Source organism: Nerophis lumbriciformis, linkage group LG14 (genome assembly GCF_033978685.3).
Source record: "Nerophis lumbriciformis linkage group LG14, RoL_Nlum_v2.1, whole genome shotgun sequence".
Lineage (NCBI taxonomy): Eukaryota > Metazoa > Chordata > Actinopteri > Syngnathiformes > Syngnathidae > Nerophis > Nerophis lumbriciformis.
Genome location: NC_084561.2, coordinates 1,570,437 through 1,595,000, shown reverse-complemented (window position 1 = coordinate 1,595,000; position 24,564 = coordinate 1,570,437). Strand labels below are relative to the sequence as shown.

The 24,564-nt window shown below is 40.3% G+C and overlaps 1 protein-coding gene across 3 annotated transcripts in view; it reads left to right on the top strand.

Moving 5' to 3' along the window:
* Window positions 1-24,564, top strand: part of tle2b (TLE family member 2, transcriptional corepressor b) — a 216,200-nt gene that overhangs the window by 167,817 nt on the left and 23,819 nt on the right. For 2 of the 3 annotated variants that reach the window (XM_072914592.1, XM_072914590.1), the window contains exons 7-12: window positions 159-339; window positions 8,293-8,309; window positions 10,668-10,808; window positions 13,069-13,122; window positions 18,586-18,744; window positions 23,476-23,626. In XM_072914592.1, the coding sequence (XP_072770693.1) occupies window positions 159-339; window positions 8,293-8,309; window positions 10,668-10,808; window positions 13,069-13,122; window positions 18,586-18,744; window positions 23,476-23,626 (703 nt within the window). The remainder of the gene's footprint in view (window positions 1-158; window positions 340-8,292; window positions 8,310-10,667; window positions 10,809-13,068; window positions 13,123-18,585; window positions 18,745-23,475; window positions 23,627-24,564) is intronic. The other variant, XM_072914591.1, reaches the window with a different exon arrangement.

Below are 24,564 nucleotides of genomic sequence, written 5' to 3'. Positions count from 1 at the left end.
TTCTTCATCTCTTCACTCTGTTTCCCTCCCACTCTTCTATTTCTTTCTTCACACTTCTTTTCCACGATTGCCGTCTCCTCCCTAATCATCTCCCCCCCCTCCCCTCCTCCTCCATTACCTCCTCCCCGACCCCCCGCCTCCTTGTCCTGTGGCCACAGCAGCAGCAGCTCCAGCACCTGTCCCACCACGCCCCGGGCATCCCCCTCACGCCACACCCGTCTGGCTTGTCTCTGGGTGCGGGCGGCTCTGGCCTTCTGGCGCTAACAGGTGCGTTGGGGATGTCGGCACACCTGGCCTCCAAAGACGAGCGAAACCACCTGGACCCTGAACATCTCCGAGGTAGCAAACAACATGTTCTTTATTAGCCACCATCACAACACAACTACTGTACTTTAGGAACAAATAACACCAGACATCATTACTCAAACACTTCTAGGGTTGTCCAGGAACTAATATATGGTACCGCTACCAAAATGGATTTTCATACTTTTCTAAATAAAGGGGACCACAAAAATGGCATTATTAGCTTTATTTTTAACAAAAAAAATCTTATAATACATTAAACTTGTCAAAACAAGGACTATGGAGTTTTTGTTTTCCCAAGATGCAAGTGAATTTGGATCGGACAGGGCTTGAAGGTGGGTACATGATTTATTTATTACTATCAAAAAGGAACAAACGAAAAGCGCGCGCAATGGCGGAGGCAAAAAAAAACTTGGCGAATGAAAACAAAACTTGCACAAAGGTAGAAACTGTGAACACGAAATAAAAAAAAAACACTTACTGTGGCATGGGACCGTGAACAGGGCTTGATACCAGAGGATAGCAGGGTTAGAAAAGATATGACACCGGGACGAACAACAGAAAATGAAAAGCTTAAATAACACAGACATGATTAACAACAGGTGCGTGACATGACAGGTGAAAACTAATGGGTTGCTATGGTGACAAACAAGAGTGTACAATGAGTCCAAACGTGGAACAGGTGAAACTAACGGGTGACCGTGGAAACAAGACAAGGGAGTGAAAAGCCAGAAACTAAAGAGTCCAATAACTAAACAAAACAAAACATGACTAAAACAAAACATGATTACACAGACATGACAAAACTAGAGATGTCCGATAATGACTTTTTTGCCGATATCCGATATTCCTCTTAATTACCGATTCCGATATCAAGCGATACCGATATATACACTTGTGGAATGAACACATTATTATGCTTAATTTTGTTGTGATGCCCCGCTGGATGCATTAAATAATGTAACAAGGTTTTTCAAAATAAATCAACTCAAGTTATGGAACAAAATGCCAACATGGCACTGCCATATTTATTATTGAAGTCACAAAGTGCATTCTTTTTTTCTTTAACATGCCTCAAAACAGCAGCTTGGAATTTGGGACATGCATGAGGAGGTTGGGGTGGGCGGGGTTGGGGGGGGGGGGTGGGAGGTTTGAAATGATGGGGGAGTAGGGGATAGCGGGGGGTGTATATTGTAGCAGCCCGGAAGAGTTAATGCTGCAAAGGATTCTGGGTATTTGTTCTGTTGTGTTTATGTTGTGTTACAGTGCGGATGTTCTCCCGAAATGTGTTTTGTCATTCTTGTTTGGTGTGGGTTCACAGTGTGGCGCTTATTTGTAACAGTGTTATAATAATAATAATAATAATAATAATAATAGATTTTATATGTAAAAAGCACTTTACATTGAGTAAACAACCTCAAAGTGCTACAGTGTACACTCTTAGAAATAAAAGTGCTAAGTAGAACCATATAAGGTTCTTCGGCTCGTCCTCATAGGAGAACCCTTTTTGGCTCCAGGTAGAACCTTTTTATAAAGGTTCCACCTGGAACCCTTTTGGAGGGTTCTACCTAGAACTGTGTGTGTAAGGTTCCACCCAGAACCCCCCATGAGAGGTTCTACAAAGAACCCACGCAGGGAGTTCCACTAAGAACCCTTTCATGTTTCAAGGGTTTCATCTAGAACCCACGCAGGGAGTTCCACTAAGAACCCTTTCGTATTTCAAGGGTTTCATCTAGAACCCACACAGGGAGTTCCACTAAGAACCCTTTTGTATTTCAAGACTTTCATCTAGAACCCACGCAGGGAGTTCCACTAAGAACCCTTTCATGTTTCAAGGGTTTCATCTAGAACCCACACAGGGAGTTCCACTAAGAACCCTTTCGTTTGTCAAGGGTTTCATCTAGAACCCACGCAGGGAGTTCCACTAAGCACCCTTTCGTATTTCAAGGGTTTCATCTAGAACCCACGCAGGGAGTTCCACTAAGAACCCTTTCGTATTTCAAGGGTTTCATCTAGAACCCACACAGGGAGTTCCACTAAGAACCCTTTCATGTTTCAAGGGTTTCATCTAGAACCCACACAGGGAGTTCCACTAAGAACCCTTTTGTATTTCAAGACTTTCATCTAGAACCCACGCAGGGAGTTCCACTAAGAACCCTTTCGTATTTCAAGGGTTTCATCTAGAACCCACACAGGGAGTTCCACTAAGAACCCTTTTGTATTTCAAGACTTTCATCTAGAACCAACGCAGGGAGTTCCACTAAGAACCCTTTCGTATTTCAAGGGTTTCATCTAGAACCCACACAGGGAGTTCCACTAAGAACCCTTTCGTTTGTCAAGGGTTTCATCTAGAACCCATGCAGGGAGTTCCACTAAGAACCCTTTCGTATTTCAAGACTTTCATCTAGAACCCACGCAGGGAGTTCCACTAAGAACCCTTTCGTATTTCAAGGGTTTCATCTAGAACCCACACAGGGAGTTCCACTAAGAACCCTTTTGTATTTCAAGACTTTCATCTAGAACCCACGCAGGGAGTTCCACTAAGAACCCTTTCGTATTTCAAGGGTTTCATCTAGAACCCACACAGGGAGTTCCACTAAGAACCCTTTCGTTTGTCAAGGGTTTCATCTAGAACCCATGCAGGGAGTTCCACTAAGAACCCTTTCGTATTTCAAGACTTTCATCTAGAACCCACGCAGGGAGTTCCACTAAGAACCCTTTCGTATTTCAAGGGTTTCATCTAGAACCCACACAGGGAGTTCCACTAAGAACCCTTTTGTATTTCAAGACTTTCATCTAGAACCCACGCAGGGAGTTCCACTAAGAACCCTTTCGTATTTCAAGACTTTCATCTAGAACCCACGCAGGGAGTTCCACTAAGAACCCTTTCGTATTTCAAGGGTTTCATCTAGAACCCACGCAGGGAGTTCCACTAAGAACCCTTTCATGTTTCAAGGGTTTCATCTAGAACCCACACAGGGAGTTCCACTAAGAACCCTTTCGTATTTCAAGACTTTCATCTAGAACCCACGCAGGGAGTTCCACTAAGAACCCTTTCGTATTTCAAGGGTTTCATCTAGAACCCACGCAGGGAGTTCCACTAAGAACCCTTTCGTATTTCAAGGGTTTCATCTAGAACCCACACAGGGAGTTCCACTAAGAACCCTTTCGTTTGTCAAGGGTTTCATCTAGACCTGACACAGGGGGTTCTAAAAACATCCCTTTTCAAAGGTTTTCACCGATAACCGTCTTGTCTTCTGAGGGTTCTATAAAGAACCATATTGTATTCTACAGATCAGTTTAGTTCATATTATATTGTGGTCATTTATCATGTTGACATTGAACAAACATTTGAATGAGAAAAACATTTATTTAAAGATAGGCACCATTATTGGCAAATGTTATCAGGAAGTATGTCCCTGGTGACACAGGATCTTACCCATGCTTTCAACAATCCCTGAAGAACTCTTTCTTCCAAAAACGGTTGTCTGGATCAAAATAGTTCTTACTGGAACCCTTAGTGTTAGTGAGAACCCTTTTAAAACCAATTATTCAGAAAAGGGGTTTTAAAGGGTTCTCTGGATCAAAATGGTTCTTACTGGAACCATTAGCGTTACCAAGAACCCTTGAAAAACCCTTTCTTTGGGAAAGGGTTTTTCAGAAGCAAATGGTTCCAGTTAGAACCTCAGCCCTTGTAGAAGAACCCTTTTAGAACCCTTATTTCTAAGAGTGTATACAAAAAATAAAAAAAATGAATAAAAAGATAATAGAAAATAAATAAAAATAAAAACTACAACAGCCAAATAGCTAAAACTAGTATGAATATATCTATAAAAAAAAGGCTTTTTTAAAAAGAAGAGTTTTTAAGCCTTTTTTAAAAGCATCCACGGTCTGTGGTGCCCTCAAGTGGTCAGGTTAAAGTTAAAGTTGTTTATACGGCCACCCTCAGTGTGACCTGTATGGCTGTTGACCAAGTATGCCTTGCATTCACTTGTGTGTGTGAAAAGCCATAGATATTATGTGATTGTGCCGGCACGCAAAGGCAGGGCCGTTAAGGTTTATTGGCGCTCTGTACTTCTCCCTACTTCTGCAACATAGATCTCAACAGTCTGGAATAGAGCAGGATCTAGTGTAAAGCATGCTTCTGCAACATAGATCACAACAGTCTGGAATAGAGAAGGATCTAGTGTAAAGCATGCTTCTGCAACATAGATCACAACAGTCTGGAATAGAGAAGGATCTAGTGTAAAGCATGCTTCTGCAACATAGATCACAACAGTCTGGAATAGAGAAGGATCTAGTGTAAAGCATGCTTCTGCAACATAGATCACAACAGTCTGGAATAGAGCAGGATCTAGTGTAAAACATGCTTCTGCAACATAGATCACAACAGTCTGGAATAGAGCAGGATCTAGTGTAAAGCATGCTTCTGCAACATAGATCACAACAGACTGGAATAGAGAAGGATCTAGTGTAAAGCATGCTTCTGCAACATAGATCACAACAGTCCGGAATAGAGAAGGATGTAGTGTAAAGCATGCTTCTGCAACATAGATCACAACAGTCTGGAATAGAGCAGGATCTAGTGTAAAGCATGCTTCTGCAACATAGATCACAACAGTCTGGAATAGAGCAGGATCTAGTGTAAAGCATGCTTCTGCAACATAGATCACAACAGTCTGGAATAGAGCAGGATCTAGTGTAAAGCATGCTTCTGCAACATAGATCACAACAGTCTGGAATAGAGCAGGATCTAGTGTAAAGCATGCTTCTGCAACATAGATCACAATAGTCTGGAATAGAGCAGGATCTAGTGTAAAACATGCTTCTGCAACATAGATCACAACAGTCTGGAATAGAGAAGGATCTAGTGTAAAGCATGCTTCTGCAACATAGATCACAACAGTCTGGAATAGAGCAGGATCTAGTGTAAAGCATGCTTCTGCAACATAGATCACAACAGTCTGGAATAGAGCAGGATCTAGTGTAAAGCATGCTTCTGCATCATAGATCTCAACAGTCTGGAATAGAGCAGGATCTAGTGTAAAGCATGCTTCTGCAACATAGATCACAACAGTCTGGAATAGAGAAGGATCTAGTGTAAAGCATGCTTCTGCAACATAGATCACAACAGTCTGGAATAGAGCAGGATCTAGTGTAAAGCATGCTTCTGCAACATAGATCACAACAGTCTGGAATAGAGAAGGATCTAGTGTAAAGCATGCTTCTGCAACATAGATCACAACAGTCTGGAATAGAGCAGGATCTAGTGTAAAGCATGCTTCTGCAACATAGATCACAACAGTCTGGAATAGAGAAGGATCTAGTGTAAAGCATGCTTCTGCAACATAGATCACAACAGTCTGGAATAGAGCAGGATCTAGTGTAAAACATGCTTCTGCAACATAGATCACAACAGTCTGGAATAGAGAAGGAGCTAGTGTAAAACATGCTTCTGCAACATAGATCACAACAGTCTGGAATAGAGAAGGATCTAGTGTAAAGCATGCTTCTGCAACATAGATCACAACAGTCTGGAATAGAGCAGGATCTAGTGTAAAGCATGCTTCTGCAACATAAGATCACAACAGTCTGGAATAGAGCAGGATCTAGTGTAAAGCATGCTTCTGCAACATAGATCACAACAGTCTGGAATAGAGCAGGATCTAGTGTAAAGCATGCTTCTGCAACATAGATCACAATAGTCTGGAATAGAGCAGGATCTAGTGTAAAACATGCTTCTGCAACATAGATCACAACAGTCTGGAATAGAGAAGGATCTAGTGTAAAGCATGCTTCTGCAACATAGATCACAACAGTCTGGAATAGAGCAGGATCTAGTGTAAAGCATGCTTCTGCAACATAGATCACAACAGTCTGGAATAGAGCAGGATCTAGTGTAAAGCATGCTTCTGCAACATAGATCACAACAGTCTGGAATAGAGCAGGATCTAGTGTAAAGCATGCTTCTGCAACATAGATCACAATAGTCTGGAATAGAGCAGGATCTAGTGTAAAACATGCTTCTGCAACATAGATCACAACAGTCTGGAATAGAGAAGGATCTAGTGTAAAGCATGCTTCTGCAACATAGATCACAACAGTCTGGAATAGAGCAGGATCTAGTGTAAAGCATGCTTCTGCAACATAGATCACAACAGTCTGGAATAGAGCAGGATCTAGTGTAAAGCATGCTTCTGCAACATAGATCTCAACAGTCTGGAATAGAGCAGGATCTAGTGTAAAGCATGCTTCTGCAACATAGATCACAACAGTCTGGAATAGAGAAGGATCTAGTGTAAAGCATGCTTCTGCAACATAGATCACAACAGACTGGAATAGAGAAGGATCTAGTGTAAAGCATGCTTCTGCAACATAGATCACAACAGTCTGGAATAGAGCAGGATCTAGTGTAAAGCATGCTTCTGCAACATAGATCACAACAGTCTGGAATAGAGAAGGATCTAGTGTAAAGCATGCTTCTGCAACATAGATCACAACAGTCTGGAATAGAGCAGGATCTAGTGTAAAGCATGCTTCTGCAACATAGATCACAACAGTCTGGAATAGAGAAGGATCTAGTGTAAAGCATGCTTCTGCAACATAGATCACAACAGTCTGGAATAGAGCAGGATCTAGTGTAAAACATGCTTCTGCAACATAGATCACAACAGACTGGAATAGAGAAGGATCTAGTGTAAAGCATGCTTCTGCAACATAGATCACAACAGTCTGGAATAGAGCAGGATCTAGTGTAAAGCATGCTTCTGCAACATAGATCACAACAGTCTGGAATAGAGCAGGATCTAGTGTAAAACATGCTTCTGCAACATAGATCACAACAGTCTGGAATAGAGAAGGAGCTAGTGTAAAACATGCTTCTGCAACATAGATCACAACAGTCTGGAATAGAGAAGGAGCTAGTGCAGGGGTCGGCAACCCGCGGCTCTAGACGGCTCTTTAGCGCCGCCCTAGTGGCTCTCTGGAGCTTTTTCAAAAATGTATGAAAAATGGAATAAGATGAAGGGGAAAATTTTTTTTAAATATGGTTTCTGTAGGAGGACAAACATGACACAAACCTCCCTAATTGTTAAAAAAGCACACTGTTTATATTAGACATGCTTCACTGATTCGAGTATTTGGCGAGCGCCGTTTTGTCCTACTAATTTTGGCGGTCCTTGAACTCACCTTAGTTTGTTTACATGTATAACTTTCTCGGACGTGTTTTATGCCACTTCTTTTTATGTCTCATTTTGTCCACCAAACTTTTAACGTTGTGCATGAATGCACAAAGGTGAGTTTTGTTGATGTTATTGACTTGTGTGGAGTGCTAATCAGACATATTTGGTCACTGCATGACTGCGAGCTAATCGATGCTAACATGCTATTTAGGCTAGCTATATGTACATATTGCATCATAATGCCTCATTTGTAGCTATATTTGAGCTCATTTAGTTTCCTTTAAGTCCTCTTCAATGTAGATCTCCTGACACACTATATGTATGTAATATGGCTTTTAATTTGTTGCGGCTCCAGACAGATTTGTTTTTGTATTTTTGGGTCCAATATGGCTCTTTCAACAATTTGGGTTGCCGACCCCTGATCTAGTGTAAAACATGCTTCTGGAAAACACCAGAATGATCAATTGGAAGGATTTAGCAAACCTTCATTCAAAATGATGGAATAGAACTGGAACTTGGGAGACATTCTCAATCCCATTCAGAATTCTGCTCTAGCCTGGTGAAGATCTGGATAAATGTGCAGATACACAACATTCTGCTCCTGATTTCAACTTTGTATTCTTCTGCAATGACCTCCCAGTCACCTCTGCAGGCTCACAGCCAACACACTCAGGCCTTCTAAGACATTTGCACCCAACACATCATGTGAGGGCTTTTGTGTGTTGTCTTCATCAGCACTGACGTCAACCTCCTTTATCTCTTTTTTCCATCTCTCCGTCCTGTCCTGTCCTGTCCTGTCCTGTCCCAGAGGGAGCGCCCAGCAGGGTGAGTACTTTCATGTGACTTTCACAAACACACTCTCATAAATATGCACACCAAAGTTGAAAATCCTTTTTCTGAATCAGCTACAAAAGCAACATAGGTAGACCTGCACTACTATCATACTTGCCAACCCTCCTGTGTTTTCCGGGAGACTCCCGAAATTCAGCTCCTCTCCCGAAAACCTCCCGGGACAAATTTTCTCCCGAAAATCTCCCGAAATTCAGGCGGAGCTGGAGGTCGCGCCGCCTCCAGCTCCATGCGGACCTAAGTGACGTGTTTTCCTCTACCGTAAAGCAGTTGGTCTGCCGTAAACAGCAATGTTGTGACACTCTTAAACAGGACAATACTGCCATCTAGTGCATTTGATGAAGGCACTTTTGTGCGTGCCACACAGCAATGCATCATCAGTTCGAAAAATAGTGAGAGAGAATAGAACAAGGATGGACAATTCAACCCTTAACTCAACAATGAGTAGATGAGTGTTATGTGTGTATATGTGTAAATAAATGAACACTGAAATTCAAGTATTTCTCTTATTTATTTATATATATATATATATATATATATATATATATATATATATATATATATATATATATATATATATATATATATATATATATATATATATATGTATGTATATATGTATGTGTGGGAAACAAAATCACAAGACTATTTCATCTCTACAGGCCTGTTTCATGAGGGGGGTTCCCTCAATCATCAGGAGATTTTAATGGGAGCATTCACATACCATGGTTTATATAGGGCACAGAGTGGGTGGGTACAGGCTGGTGTAGGGGCGTGGTGATTGGCTCATGTGTTACCTAGGAGGTGTTTCCGTCTGTGGCGGCATGCTGTTACAATTTCGCTGCGCTTGTTGAGGGATGACAGGTCTGGACGGTAAATAATAAACAGTTTCTCTTTCAAGCATAGGTTGCATCTTTTATTACCACTATTGTAAGGTGTGCTGGATGCAAGAATTTGCCATGTTATTGAATATTCAACATTATTGTCTTTGAGGTCCCAAATGTGTTTGCTGAGTTCTGTGGTATTCCGCAGGTTTTGGTTCCTGAAAGAAGCCTTGTGATTGTTCCATCTGGTTTTGAACTCTCCCTCGGTTAATCCTACATATGTGTCGGATGTGTTAATGTCCTTGCGTGTTACCTTAGATTGGTAGATAACTGATGTTTGTAAGCACCCCCCGTTGAGAGGGCAATCAGGTTTCTTTCGACAGTTGCAGCTTTTGTTGGTTTTGGAGTCGCTCTGTCCGGGGGCCGGGGGCTCATTTGCAATTGTTTTGTTGTGGTTTGAGATAATTTGTCGTATATTGTTCATACAGCTGTAGCTCAATTTAATGTTGTTCTTGTTGAATACTTTTCTTAGGGTGTTGTCTTTGGGAAAGTGTTTGTCAATCAGATTGAGGAATTTGTGTCCAATGTTAGTTGAGACGTTTTTGCTGTATGGGGGGTTGTACCAGATGATGTCGTTTCGTTTTCTGTTCTTTTTTGGTTGGTTTCCTGGCGTGGGTTCATAGGTGAGGGTGAAATTGTATCCGCTTTCATCAAGGGCTTTTTGGTACGGGGGGGTTGCTTGGTCAAATTCAGCTTTGCTAGATGACAGCATCGATAGCCTTTTATCAATTCCGGTAGGTATTCTTTTCGTGGTGGTGGGTGGGTGGTTGCTGTCATGGTGCACGTATTGGAGTGTTGTGTTGGGTTTCGTGAATGGTTGGTAGCTGTTATTTCTCAGGTTGAAAGTGACGTCAAGGAAGTTGACGGTTTGCTTGTTGGCTTCAATCGTGATCCGTAGGCTGTTCTCTTTGAAAATTTGGCATATGCACTTCTTGGTATTCTCGCTGCATATATATATATATATATATATATATATATATATATATATATATATATATATATATATATATATATATATATATAAAATAAAATAAATATATATTTATAGCTAGAATTCACTGAAAGTCAAGTATTTCTTATATATATATATATATATATATATATATATATATATATATATATATATATATATATATATATATATATATATATATATATATATATACATAAAATACTTGACTTGGTGAATTCTAGCTGTAAATATACTCTTCCCCTCTTAACCACGCCCCCAACCACCCCCCCCACACCCCACCTCCTGAAATCGGAGGTCTCAAGGTTGGCAAGTATGACTACTACACACTGTCAACACAACATAGGTAGACCTGCACTACTACACACTGTACACACAACATACACTGTAAAATGTGTGTAGTTTAAATGTACACTTTGTCATGAGCTAATTCCCGTCTTGTCTTTCAACTCGCTGTTTTAACTCTATCTCCCTCTGCAGAGTAAGTCAGTGTCGTCCACAGACAGTCAGCCCCCCGAAGAGCGCCAGGGGCCCTCGGGTGGCTACGCCTCCTCGCAGGGAGGAGCTGAGGCCAAGAGACGACGCTGTGACGACAAAGAGGCCCTCCCACCGCACTCTTACGTACGTGCCTTTTGTCTCCCTAACTGCATCATGCATATGGAAGTAAGTGTGCCGTGTGCATCATGCATACAAACCCCGTTTCCATATGAGTTGGGAAATTGTGTTAGATGTAAATATAAACGAAATACTATGATTTGCAAATCCTTTTCAAGCCATATTCAGTTGAATATGCTACAAAGACAACATATTTGATGTTCAAACTGATACATTTTTTTTTTTTGCAAATAATCATTAACTTTAGAATTTGATGGCAGCAACACGTGACAAAGAAGTTGTGAAAGGTGGCAATAAATACTGATAAAGTTGAGGAATGCTCATCAAACACTTATTTGGAACATCCCACAGGTGTGCAGGCTAATTGGGAACAGGTGGGTGCCATGATTGGGTATAAAAACAGCTTCCCAAAAAATGCTCAGTCTTTCACAAGAAAGGATGGGGCGAGGTACACCCCTTTGTCCACAACTGCGTGAGCAAATAGTCAAACAGTTTAAGAACAACGTTTCTCAAAGTGCAATTGCAAGAAATTGAGGGATTTCAACATCTACGCTCCATAATATCATCAAAAGGTTCAGAGAATGTGGAGAAATCACTCCATGTAAGCGGCATGGCCGGAAACCAACATTGAATGACCGTGACCTTCCATCCCTCAGACGGCACTGTATCAAAAACCGACATCAATCTCTAAAGGATATCACCACATGGGCTCAGGAACACTTCAGAAAACCACTGTCACTAAATACAGTTGGTTGCTACATCTGTAAGAGCAAGTTAAAGCTCTACTATGCAAAGCGAAATTCATTTATCAACAACACCCAGAAACACCGCCAGCTTCTCTGTGCCTGAGATCATCTAAGATGGACTCATGCAAAATGGAAAAGTGTTCTGTGGTCTGACGAGTCCACATTTCAAATTGTTTTTGGAAATATTCGACATCGTGTCATCCGGACCAAAGGGGAAGCGAACCATCCAGACTGTTATCGACGCAAAGTGTAAAAGGCAGCATGTGTGATGGTATGGGGGTGCATTAGTGCCCAAGACATGGGTAACTTACACATCTGTGAAGACACCATTAATACTGAAAGGTACATACAGGTTTTGGAACAACATATGCTGCCATCTAAGCGCCGTCTTTTTCATGGACGCCCCTGCTTATTTCAGCAACACAATGCCAAGCCACACTCAGCACGTGTTACAACAGCGCGGCTTCGTAAAAAAAAGAGTGCGGGTACTTTCCTGGCCCGCCTGCAGTCCAGACCTGTCTCTCATCGAAAATGTGTGGCGCATTATGAAGCGTAAAATACGACAGCGGAGACCCCGGACTGTTGAACGACTGAAGCTCTACATAAAACAAGAATGGGAAAGAATTCCACTTTCAAAGCTTCAACAATTAGTTTCTTCAGTTCCCAAACGTTTACTGAATGTTGTTAAAAGGAAAGGTGATGTAACACAGTGGTGAACATGCCCTTTCCCAACTACTTTGGCACGTGTTGCAGCCATGAAATTCTAAGTTAATTATTATTTGCAAAAAAAAATAAAGTTGAACATCAAATATGTTGTCTTTGTAGCATATTCAACTGAATATGGGTTGAAAAGGATTTGCAAATCATTGTATTCCGTTTATATTTACATCTAACATAATTCCCCAACTCATATGGAAACGGGGTTTGTAACTGTGCATGCATATGTAAGTAAGTGTGCCGTGTGCATCATGCATATATGTAAGGCCCCTGGGCCGCACTTTGGACACCACTGGTCTAGAAGTCTGGAGATGTAAAGCCACAGGTATTGCCAAAGTTAGAGCTTTTCTTCCCGCCACACACGCCACGTGTGCTGGAGAGATGCAGCCTTCGGCCTTTTTCATTTCATCTCTTTTCCCTCCGTTGTATTTTGGTGTGTGTTTTTCCAGCCCGACTGTAATCAGTTGATGATGTCACTCCTCACTCAAGTCAATAGCAGTATCATATCAAAGCTCCGTTGCTATGGCGACTAAGTGCCATCATTCTCGCCCCAGAAAAAGGGACAGAGACTGGAAAGCAAAAATGTGTGTGTGTGTGTGTGTGCGTGTGTGTGTGTTTGAGAGTATTTCTCCTGTTGAAGGCTGCACTGGCAGCCAGTCTTCTTGACATCATCCTTCACTTCTGTCTTCCTGACTAAACTAGTGTGGCAGCACTGCAGGTCTCTAGTGTGTGTCGGTGTGGGCGCTGCAATGAAAAGTATCATTTTGACTTCTGAAAAGATGTCCTTTTTTCTTTCTTTACAGGACAGCGATGGAGATAAAAGTGAGGACAATCTGGTGGTGGACGTATCCAATGAGGTACAGCGTGCAAACACACTTATACACATTTCACCACAATTATTCATTTTAAATATCAGATTGTAGTACATGAGTCAATACACCCAATCTGTGCCATTTGGGTCCCCAGGAAATCAAAAAATAAAATAGATTTTTTTGATTTGATTTATTGAGACTTTTATTAGTACCGTATTTTTCGGAGTATAAGTCGCACCGGCTGAAAATGCATAATAAAGAAGGAAAAAAACATATACAGGTAAAAGCCAGTAAATTAGAATATTTTGAAAAACTTGATTTATTTCAGTAATTGCATTCAAAAGGTGTAACTTGTACATTATATTTATTCATTGCACACAGACTGATGCATTCAAATGTTTATTTCATTTAATTTTGATGATTTGAAGTGGCAACAAATGAAAATCCAAAATTCCGTGTGTCACAAAATTAGAATATTACTTAAGGCTAATAGAAAAAAGGGATTTTTAGAAATGTTGGCCAACTGAAAAGTACGAAAATGAAAAATATGAGCATGTACAATACTCAATACTTGGTTGGAGCTCCTTTTGCCTCAATTACTGCGTTAATGCGGCGTGGCATGGAGTCGATGAGTTTCTGGCACTGCTCAGGTGTTATGAGAGCCCAGGTTGCTCTGATAGTGGCCTTCAACTCTTCTGCGTTTTTGGGTCTGGCATTCTGCATCTTCCTTTTCACAATACCCCACAGATTTTCTATGGGGCTAAGGTCAGGGGAGTTGGCGGGCCAATTTAGAACAGAAATACCATGGTCCGTAAACCAGGCGCGGGTAGATTTTGCGCTGTGTGCAGGCGCCAAGTCCTGTTGGAACTTGAAATCTCCATCTCCATAGAGCAGGTCAGCAGCAGGAAGCATGAAGTGCTCTAAAACTTGCTGGTAGACGGCTGCGTTGACCCTGGATCTCAGGAAACAGAGTGGACCGACACCAGCAGATGACATGGCACCCCAAACCATCACTGATGGTGGAAACTTTACACTAGACTTCAGGCAACGTGGATCCTGTGCCTCTCCTGTCTTCCTCCAGACTCTGGGACCTCGATTTCCAAAGGAAATGCAAAATTTGCATGGTTGGGTGATGGTTTGGGGTGCCATGTCATCTGCTGGTGTCGGTCCACTCTGTTTCCTGAGATCCAGGGTCAACGCAGCCGTCTACCAGCAAGTTTTAGAGCACTTCATGCTTCCTGCTGCTGACCTGCTCTATGGAGATGGAGATTTCAAGTTCCAACAGGACTTGGCGCCTGCACACAGCGCAAAATCTACCCGTGCCTGGTTTACGGACCATGGTATTTCTGTTCTAAATTGGCCCGCCAACTCCCCTGACCTTAGCCCCATAGAAAATCTGGATTTTAGCCACAAAAAGGTAATGACACCAATGTTATCTATTGGAATTGTTTAGTACTGTTATACTGTTAAAAGTGTTTATACTATTTATGCTTTCAAGTCCAAGTTGAAGAAATCTTGTTAAATGTTGACAGCATAACTACCAAAATACAGAAGTATGTCCTTAATATTTTTGCAGTGCTATTTCTGTTGAAAAGTTCAAATGATTACATTAGAGATGTGATGTGCCACTTTTCAAGTGTCTGATGGCTTCAATTAATTTTCATTAATTTTTCATATTTTGAATTCTACATTTGAATTGTAATTCCATGCTATTGACAGGACTATTAATTTTAATGAAGTTAGCTTACCATGTTTACAGTATGATAATTGTGATAGAAATGTGAATTTTAGGCACAGAATATTTTTTACAATTGAACAAGGCAGTAGATTATACAAGCTTGGACAGAAAGTTAATAATGACACCAATTTTTTTTTTAATGGAATTGTTTAGTACTGTTTTACCATTTGTTTACTGTAAAAAGTGTTTATACTTTCAATGAACAAATTGAAGTCTTGTGAAAGGTTGACAGGATAACTGGCATTAACTGTCAAAATAATTTCAAGCTATTGAAGTTAGCTTACAGAATAAAAATGTCAATCAACCCATATGATTTTTGCTGTAATATTTTTGTTTTGAAAAGTCACTGTGACTGATAGAAAAGTGATGGTTTTAGCAACATTTTAACCTGTCTGAATGCAATCAATCATTTTGCCCTGGCTACTAGGTTTTTCTGATTTCAAAAGTTGGCAGGTATGTTAATAATAATACATTTTATTTGGTATAGCGCTTTTCAGTGTACTCAAAGACGCTTTACAGGATAACAATTAAAATATAAAACAGTTCAAAGTAATAATACATGTATACAGTATTTGTAGAATTAAAAAAATTAATAAAATACTTGACTTTTTATCAAGCGGCCCTCGGTGGAAAAAGTTAAACAATCATAATATTCCTATTTTATTCTTACGTGGGAAAAAAACAATAATCAAAATATAAGAAAAAAGAGCAAAAAAATTGGAATGTAATGAAAAAAAAAAGTTAAACTAATAATACTAATACACTTAGTCACCTATAACACAAAGTTTTGCATATATTTTTTTAGCATTTTTTGAAAATAAAATACTTGACTTTTCAGCAAGCGGCCATTGGTGGAAAAAGTTTAGACAGCCTTGAACTAAAATAATAAAATGTAAAAAACAGTTCAAAGTAATAATACATATATACAGTATTTGTAGAATTAAAAAATAAAATAAAATACTTGACTTTTTATCAAGCGGCCCTCGGTGGAAAAAGTTAAACAATCATAATATTCCTATTTTATTCTTACGTGGGGAAAAAAACAATAATCAAAATATAAGAAAAAAGAACAGAAAAATTGGAATGTAATGAAAAAAAAAAGTTAAACTAAAAATACTTATATACTTTGTCACCTATAACACAAAGTTTTGCATATATTTTTTTAGCATTTTTTGAAAATAAAATACTTGACTTTTCAGCAAGCGGCCATTGGTGGAAAAAGTTTAGACAGCCTTGAACTAAAATAAAAAAATGTAAAAAACAGTTCAAAGTAATAATACATATATACAGTATTTGTAGAATTAAAAATAATAATAAAATACTTGACTTTTTATCAAGCGGCCCTCGGTGGAAAAAGTTAAACAATCATAATATTCCTATTTTATTCTTGCGTAGGAAAAAAACAATAAGAAAAATATAAGAAAAAAGAGCAAAAAAATTGGAATGTAATGAAAAAAAAAATGTTAAACTAATAATACTAATACACTTAGTCACATATAACACAAAGTTTTGCATATATTTTTTTAGCATTTTTTGAAAATAAAATACTTGACTTTTCAGCAAGCGGCCATTGGTGGAAAAAGTTTAGACAGCCTTGAACTAAAATAATAAAATGTAAAAAACAGTTCAAAGTAATAATACATATATACAGTATTTGTAGAATTAAAAATAATCATAAAATACTTGACTTTTTATCAAGCGGCCCTCGGTGGAAAAAGTTAAATAATCATAATATTCCTATTTTATTCTTACGTGGGAAAAAAACAATAAGAAAAATATAAGAAAAAAGAGCAAAAAAATTGGAATGTAATGAAAAAAAAAAAGTTAAACTAATAATACTAATACACTTAGTCACCTATAACACAAAGTTTTGCATATATTTTTTTTAGCATTTTTTGAAAATAAAATACTTGACTTTTCAGCAAGCGGCCATTGGTGGAAAAAGTTTAGACAGCCTTGAACTAAAATAAAAAAATTTAAAAAATATAATTAAATTAAAGCTGCAAGCAGCGTTGTTCGGGCCCGCGTATTTGGCAGGTGCTAGTCCTAAGTGTCCCAATACTTTTGTGTACTTTTAGTCTGAAGTGTCCCAAGACTTTTGTCTAGTGTACCTACCTTGTCTGCATTGTGTGGGCACGTTGGTGCTTCCTGCTTTTAAGCAGCCATCTTAAAAAAACAGCAGCGCAGCAGCATCAGCGCAGCGGGTCTTTGAAGGGTCATAAAATCAAAACCGGAGCAGGTATTAAAAAGCTGTTCTGTTATTTTATACACAAGGGTTTAATCTCTCTCCTGTGTTAGTTTGAAGCCGAAACGACAAACGCGCTCAGAGGAGATAGTTTTTGAAGGAAGGTGACCGGTTTTTACAAAAAATTAGTTTTGAAGGGGGAATAGCAAACTTCCTGTTGATTTTGGGTGGGAGTTACAGGCAGTTTTGTCAGTTTTTTCATTTGAGGAGCAGTTTTTTGTGCGTTTTATTAAAAAATTGCGCTAGAGCACAATTTTGAGATTTGGGGTTAGGTTTTTTTATTAGATCACACTTTTTGGCAGTCCTGATGTGTGTGTTCAGTTTGGTGAGTTTTGAAGCATGTTAAGGGGGTCAAATTACAGCTCAAAGAGGCAAAAGTGTCTGTTTTTAGTACTTTTTTGTCTTGAAGGGGGAATTGCCAATTTCCTGTTGATTTTAGCCCCAGAATGTACAATTATGAAAGGTAGGTGTAAGTCAGACCTACATAGAGGTTTTTGTTTCATGTCTCTCCGACCTTCCTAGTGGGAGTTACAGGCAGTCTAGTTTTTTTTTTCCTAGGGGGCGCTAGAGCGCAATTTTTATTTTTGGGGTTTTGTTTTTTTATCAAAAGGCAATTTTCGCAGGTCCTGACGTGTGCGTCAAATATGGTGAGTTTTGAAGCATGTTAAGTGGGTCAAATTGCAGCTCAAAGAAGCGGCCGGTATAATAATAATAATAATAAAACCTTAGAAAAACAATAGGTCCTTATGGCCCATTGCATAAGGACTCCCACAGGGAGTCCTTATGCAATGGGCCATGCGGGCCCTAATTAAAAAAATACACATATACTATATAAATTACAACGACCATTATTATTATCGGCTTTGTCCATAGGTTGATTGGCAACACTAAATGGTCCCTAGTGTGTGAATGTGAGTGTGAATGTTGTCTGTCTATCTGTGTTGGCCCTGTGATGAGGTGGCGACTTGTCCAGGGTGTACACCGCCTTCCGCCCGATTGTAGCTGAGATAGGCTCCAGCGACCCCAAAGGGAATAAGCGGTAGAAAATGGATGGAGTGTGCAAAATGCAATGTGATTTTATTGAAAACTGCCATTTGAATTTTGCACCATAAGGCAGGCGGTTACAGCCGTGTGTGAAAGCAGGGAGAGTGTGTGTGTGTGTGTGTGTGTGTGTGTGTGTGTGTGTGTGTGTGTGTGTGTGTGTGTGTGTGTGTGTGTGTGTGTGTGTGTGTGTGTGTGTGTGTGTGTGTGTGTATGTGTGTGTGTGTGTGTGTGTGTGTGTTAAAATGTCAGTGCTGATCAGTGCGACCCAGCGAGAAGTGCTAACTCAGGCATTAGCTGTTGTGGAGGAGGTTTTTGGCTGAAGTGACAAGATGATGGAGACACTCCCACAATACCTGCAGAGTCCTTCACGTCACAATAGATGCTGAGTCAGCAAATATCACTTTGTGCTCAATGTATTGTGATGACGATCACGTTGTATTAATGATATTAATTAGTGTTTGTGTGTTCTCTTGTAATCCAGGAGCCAAACTCTCCGGCAGGAAGCCCGCCTCATGGGAACGGTTTGGACCGCACTCCTGCCTTAAGGAAGGAGGCCCCGGGCTCTTCAGTCCCAGCAGAGGCGCCCTCCACCCCAAACCCCTGTAGCCCCGCCCCAGGGAAGGCCAAAGATCCCACACAGGCAAGATCAAAAAATCTTTGCCTTCTTGCTAATTAAAAAATACAATATGTAAACTATAAGTACAAGCAGATATATTAATGCTTTGATTCACATCGTTAGGGAGGGTCCTTTAGTAATCAGAAGAATCAGAATCAGAATAAGCTTTATTGTCATTACGCAAGGTAACGAGATTGAGGCCATTCCATACAGTGCGATGTGTGCATGCTAGAAAAACAATGTGCAAATATATAAAAATTTAAAAAATGTAGAAGTGCAATGAATATGGTGTGAAATGAATATATACATGAAGAAACAAAACAAAAACAGGGTGGTTGGTGGAATGGGTTATTGCACCGAAGAGAAGGCAGTTATGAGGGACAATGGGGCAGTCCGTTCAGGATGGTTATGGCCCTGGGGAAGAAGCTGTTCTTTAGCCTGTTTGTTTTGGTTTTAATGCACCTGTAGCGCTTCCCAGAGGGCAGCAGGTGGAACAGGTCAGAGCCAGGGTGGGTGCTGTCCTTGATGATGGCACTGGCTCTGTTGAGGCAGCGGGAGGTGTAGATGTCCGTCAGAGAGGGGAGAGGGCGGCCGATGATCTTCTGAGCCGTCTTGACCACTCTTTGCAGCCTCTCCCTGTCTGCTGCAGTGCAGCTGCCGTACCATACCGTAATACAGTAGGTCAGCAGGCTCTCGATGGACGAGCGGTAGAAGGTCAGCAGCAGGTCAGGCTTCAGGTTGTACTTCCCGAGGACTCTAAGGAAGTGTAGCCGCTGCTGAGCCTTCTTGATGATTGATGTGGTGTTGACTGTCCAGGAGAAGTCATTAGAGATGTGGACTCCAAAGTACCTGAAGGTGTGGACCCTCTCTACACGCTCGCCGTTGATGTAGAGGGGGGCAGGGTCGGTGCTGCTCCTCCTGAAGTCGACGATGATCTCTCTGGTCTTGCTGGTGTTGAGAGCGAGGTTGTTCTCCGAAGACCAGGCCGTCAGCTTCAGGACCTCCTCTCTGTAGGCAGCCTCGTCACCCCTGGAGATGAGCCCGACCACTGTGGTATCGTCGGCGAACTTGACGGTAAGGTTGTCACTGTGGGCCGGACTGCAGTCATGGGTGTAAAGGCAGTAGAGGAGGGGGCTCAGCACACAGCCCTGTGGGGAGCCGATGCTCAGCGTGCGGGAGGATGAGAGGTGCGGGCCAAGTCTCACATTCTGGGGTCGGTCCGTTAGGAAGTCCCTTATCCAGGCGTTTGTGAGAGGGGGGAGGCCAAGAGTGTCCAGTTTATTGCAGAGTCTGTCCGGGATTATTGTATTGAAGGCAGAGCTATAGTCCACAGAGAGCATCCGGACGTAGCTCTGCTGCTGCTCCAGGTGGTTCAGAGCAGAGTGGAGAGCAACAGCGATGGCGTCCTCTGTGGACCTGTTCGCCCGGTATGCGAACTGGTGGGGGTCGAAGTCTGGAGGGATATGGTCCTTGATGTGCTGGAGAACAAGTCGCTCGAAGCACTTCATGATTACCGGAGTGAGGGCCACTGGTCGGTAATCATTCAGGCTGGTGATGGGAGACTTCTTCGGCACCGGGATTATTGTAGATGACTTCAGGCAGGATGGGATGACTGCCTGAGCCAGGGAGAGGTTGAAGATCCTGGTGAGGGGGGGAGCGAGCTGGTGGGCGCACGTCCTGAGCACCTTTCCAGGTACTCCGTCTGGTCCGGTAGCCTTCCTGGGGTTCACAGCCAGGTAATGGTTTCAGTTTAGATGGAACACACCAGATAATACTGATTGCCAGGAAAAATATTCAAGATGCGATTTTCATTTATTATAATTCTGAATCGATTCAAAAAGTAAAATAAATAAAAATGCAACTTTTGAAAATGTTTTTTTAAAAGGGGTGTAGTTTCCTAATGAAGCCTCAGCTTGACTCTGCTCTACTTTCTCCTGCAACAACAAACTAAACTCCAGACATTTTGTATCCTTTACTTGTCAACTTAATCCTTCAAACAGCTAAAACAATAACCATGTGGGAACAAATGAATGGCAAAATAAAGTGAGTTAATTGTGAGTTAGAAAAAGTAAGAGTAAGGTCAAAAAACTGTGTCATACCTGACTGCCATTACCCATAATGCATTGTGTCCAAACCATAAACAATTACGTAATCTTCACTGTATTAAAGCAGTATAAAATAGTACGTCATCAAATTATTCAGACAAAGGTAATAATTACAAATAAAGTGTACCTTATAATTATTCTAAGCATGCAATATATACATTTTCCTCTTATTTAAATCAAGTAAATTAACCCTAACCCTAACCCATTTTTGTCATGACTTGGACTATGGAGTTTTTGTTTTCCCAAGATGCAAGAGAATTTGGATCGGACATGGCTTGAAGGTGGGTACATGATTTATTTATCAAAAAAAAAGAATAGACGAAAAGCGCGCACTTTGGCGGAGGTAAAAAAAAAAACTTGGCGAATGAAAACAAAACTTGCACAAAGGCAGAAACTGAACACGAAATAAAAACACTTACTGTGGCATGGGATCGTGAACAGGGCTTGAAACGAGGGGATAGCAGGTTTAGAAAAGATATGACTCCAGGACGAACAACAGAAAATGAAAAGCTTAAATAACACAGACATGATTAACGAAAACAGGTGCGTGACTCAAAACGTGAAACAGGTGCGTGACGTGACAGGTCAAAACTAATGGTTGCTATGGTGACAAACAAGAGTGCACAATGAGTCCAAACGTGGAACAGGCGAAGCTAATGGGTAATTATGCAAACAAGACAATGGAGTGAAAAGCCAGAAACTAAACAAAACATGACTTAAAACAAAACATGATTACACAGACATGACAATTTTGGCTGAATAAACATAAAGCACCTTCCATAACATGTAAATCAACTTAAACAGTATTTAGGCTCCGACAAGGAGAACTGCACTTTTTTCAGAGTGTTGCCTATCCTTCACGATCATTATGAGGGACAAGAACATTTATGTACTTTTTCTTTTAAAGATGATAAAAAAAAGGCTTGAAAGATGCGGCTGGAACTAATTCTTCGGCGCATTTATTTCCGTTTCCATTGCAGCGCACATCTGACTTCTGGCAACAACTTGTGTTCCTACTTCCAGAAACAAACGTGTGTGTGTGTGTGTTCTAGTCATGGCAGACTTGGTAACAAACAACGAATACGGCTATTTTCGAACAAATGAAGGATTCACAACCTTATCTTTTTGAAGCTGAAAATACAGAGGATGAACTGCTGCCTATAGAAGCCAGCACAAGGGAAGAATGAGACGTTGGAGCAGATGGAAGTGGAGAGAGTGAGGTGAAAGTGACTCGAAGCTGCAAAATGTCAAATTTGAAGCCACGCTAATTCGACATAAATGGAGTGCTTACTCAAATAGACCAGTGATAAACGTCCCCGGTCAGCTGGACCAAACAGACAACTGTCCCTGGAGTGTGTCACTATAATATTGATCATGATACATCACCATGGAGTGTGTCACTATAATTATGATCATGATACATCACCGTACAACAGTATATACACTGTCCAGCTAGCTGTGTACAAACAAAACATGAAATAATACTTTACTGTAGTATGATTGTTCATGTTTTTCACTCAGTACACAACTTGGTTATTATACAGCTTACACAACTTGGTTATTATACAGGTTACACAACTTGGTTATCATACAGGTTACACAACTTGGTTAGTAAACAGGTTACACAACAAATGAAGTATTGTTGATGTCATGTCTGTGTAATCATGTTTTGTGTTAAGTCATGTTTTTGTTTAGTTATAGGACTCTTTAGTTTCTGTCTTTTCACTCCCTTGTCTTGTTTCCATGATTACCCCATTAGTTTCACCTGTTCCACGTTTGGACTCATTGTGCACTCTTGTTTGTCACCATAGCAACCATTAGTTTTCACCTGTCACGTCACGCACCTGTTTCACGTTTTGAGTCACGCACCTGCTTTCACTAATCATGTCCATAGTATTTAAGTTCATTCATTTTCTGTTGTTCGTCCTGACGACCTCACACCACATTTATGCTCTGTCCATTTTTTCATGTCCACGTTCACGCTGCTCCTTTTTTGTCCATGCCAAGTAAGTTTTCTTTATTCAAGCCATAGTTTGCAAGTTTTGTTTAATTGTTCATAGTTTATTCTCCGCCACTGTGCGCGCCTTTTGTTTGATCCTTTTTTTTGTATTTATAGTTAATAAATAAATCATGTACCTTAATTCCCGTCTCGCCCGTGCCAACTTTCCGTTGCATCCTGGAAAAGCACACACCCCGGACCAAGTCTTGACAGTTGATGGTTTTTGAATGCATGTTTAAAGTGATTTAGAGGCAGAATGGATTTCTCCCATTAGCTGCATTGCTAGCCACCGAGAACGAGATGATTTTTACATCTTAGAAAGAAAAAAAAACAAAAAAGAAAACTGTTGTGGTCTTGTCTCTTATAATGATTGTGAATGCTGGGCAAACTTGTAAAAAAAAGTGCAGTTCCCCTTCAAACTATCACCATTGTCATACATCAACTATAAAAAATACATGAATAAGTAACATTACAAATATTATTTTATTTATATATTTAATTACATTTATATTATGCGTCTTTTTTTATATTTGATATAATATTTTTAGTAGCTGTGTTATTATTATTGTTATGGCGCTAGGACTAACGTCACTTAGTCAATAGACTTCTTCTCTCCATAAGTTGCCTCCAATATGTCCTGTTTGTCCCCAGATGGATAAGTCCCAGTCGCCATTGTCCAAGTCCAGCACCCCGTCCCCGTCCCAGCGTGAGGCTCTTACCCCGGGAGCTCCTGGAGCACCTGGTCCCAGCACTTCCTGCCTTCGTCTGGTCAGCAAAGCGGCGTCTGCGGCGGACCCGCTTGGTGAGATTTCATGGATTCATGAGTTTATGAGTCAGCAGTCTTGAATGTCTTCTTCCCAACATTTCCCTTTTTCATCAGGCTCTAACTAAGTTACCTAAAATGTACCTTGAAGAGATTTTGGATAATTAGTAAGAAAGAATGACTTCAACCATTGATCATCTGATACTTGTTAGTTTGGACTGAAGGGGCGCTAGCTTACCTTGTCAACTATCTTACCTTGTCAACTATCTTACATTGTCAACTATCTTACATTGTCAACTATTTTACCTTTTCAACTATCTTACCTTGTCAACTATCTTACATTGTCAACTATCTTACATTGTCAACTATTTTACCTTGTCAACTATCTTACCTTGTCAACTATCTTACATTGTCAACTATCTTACATTGTCAACTATCTTACATTGTCAACTATCTTACATTGTCAACTATCTTACATTATCAACTATCTTACATTATCAACTATCTTACATTGTCAACTATCTTACCTTGTCAACTATCTTACATTGTCAACTATCTTACATTGTCAACTATCTTACATTGTCAACTATCTTACATTGTCAACTATCTTACATTATCAACTATCTTACATTATCAACTATCTTACATTATCAACTATCTTACATTGTCAACTATCTTACCTTGTCAACTATCTTACATTGTCAACTATCTTACATTGTCAACTACGCTACATTGTCAACTATCTTACCTTGTCAACTATCTTACCTTGTCAACTATCTTACATTGTCAACTATCCTACATTGTCAACTATCTTACATTCTCAACTATCTTACATTGTCAACTATCTTACATTGTCAACTATCCTACATTGTCAACTATCTTACATTGTCAACTATCTTACCTTGTCAACTATCCTACATTGTCAACTATCTTACATTATCAACTATCTTACATTGTCAACTATCTTACATTGTCAA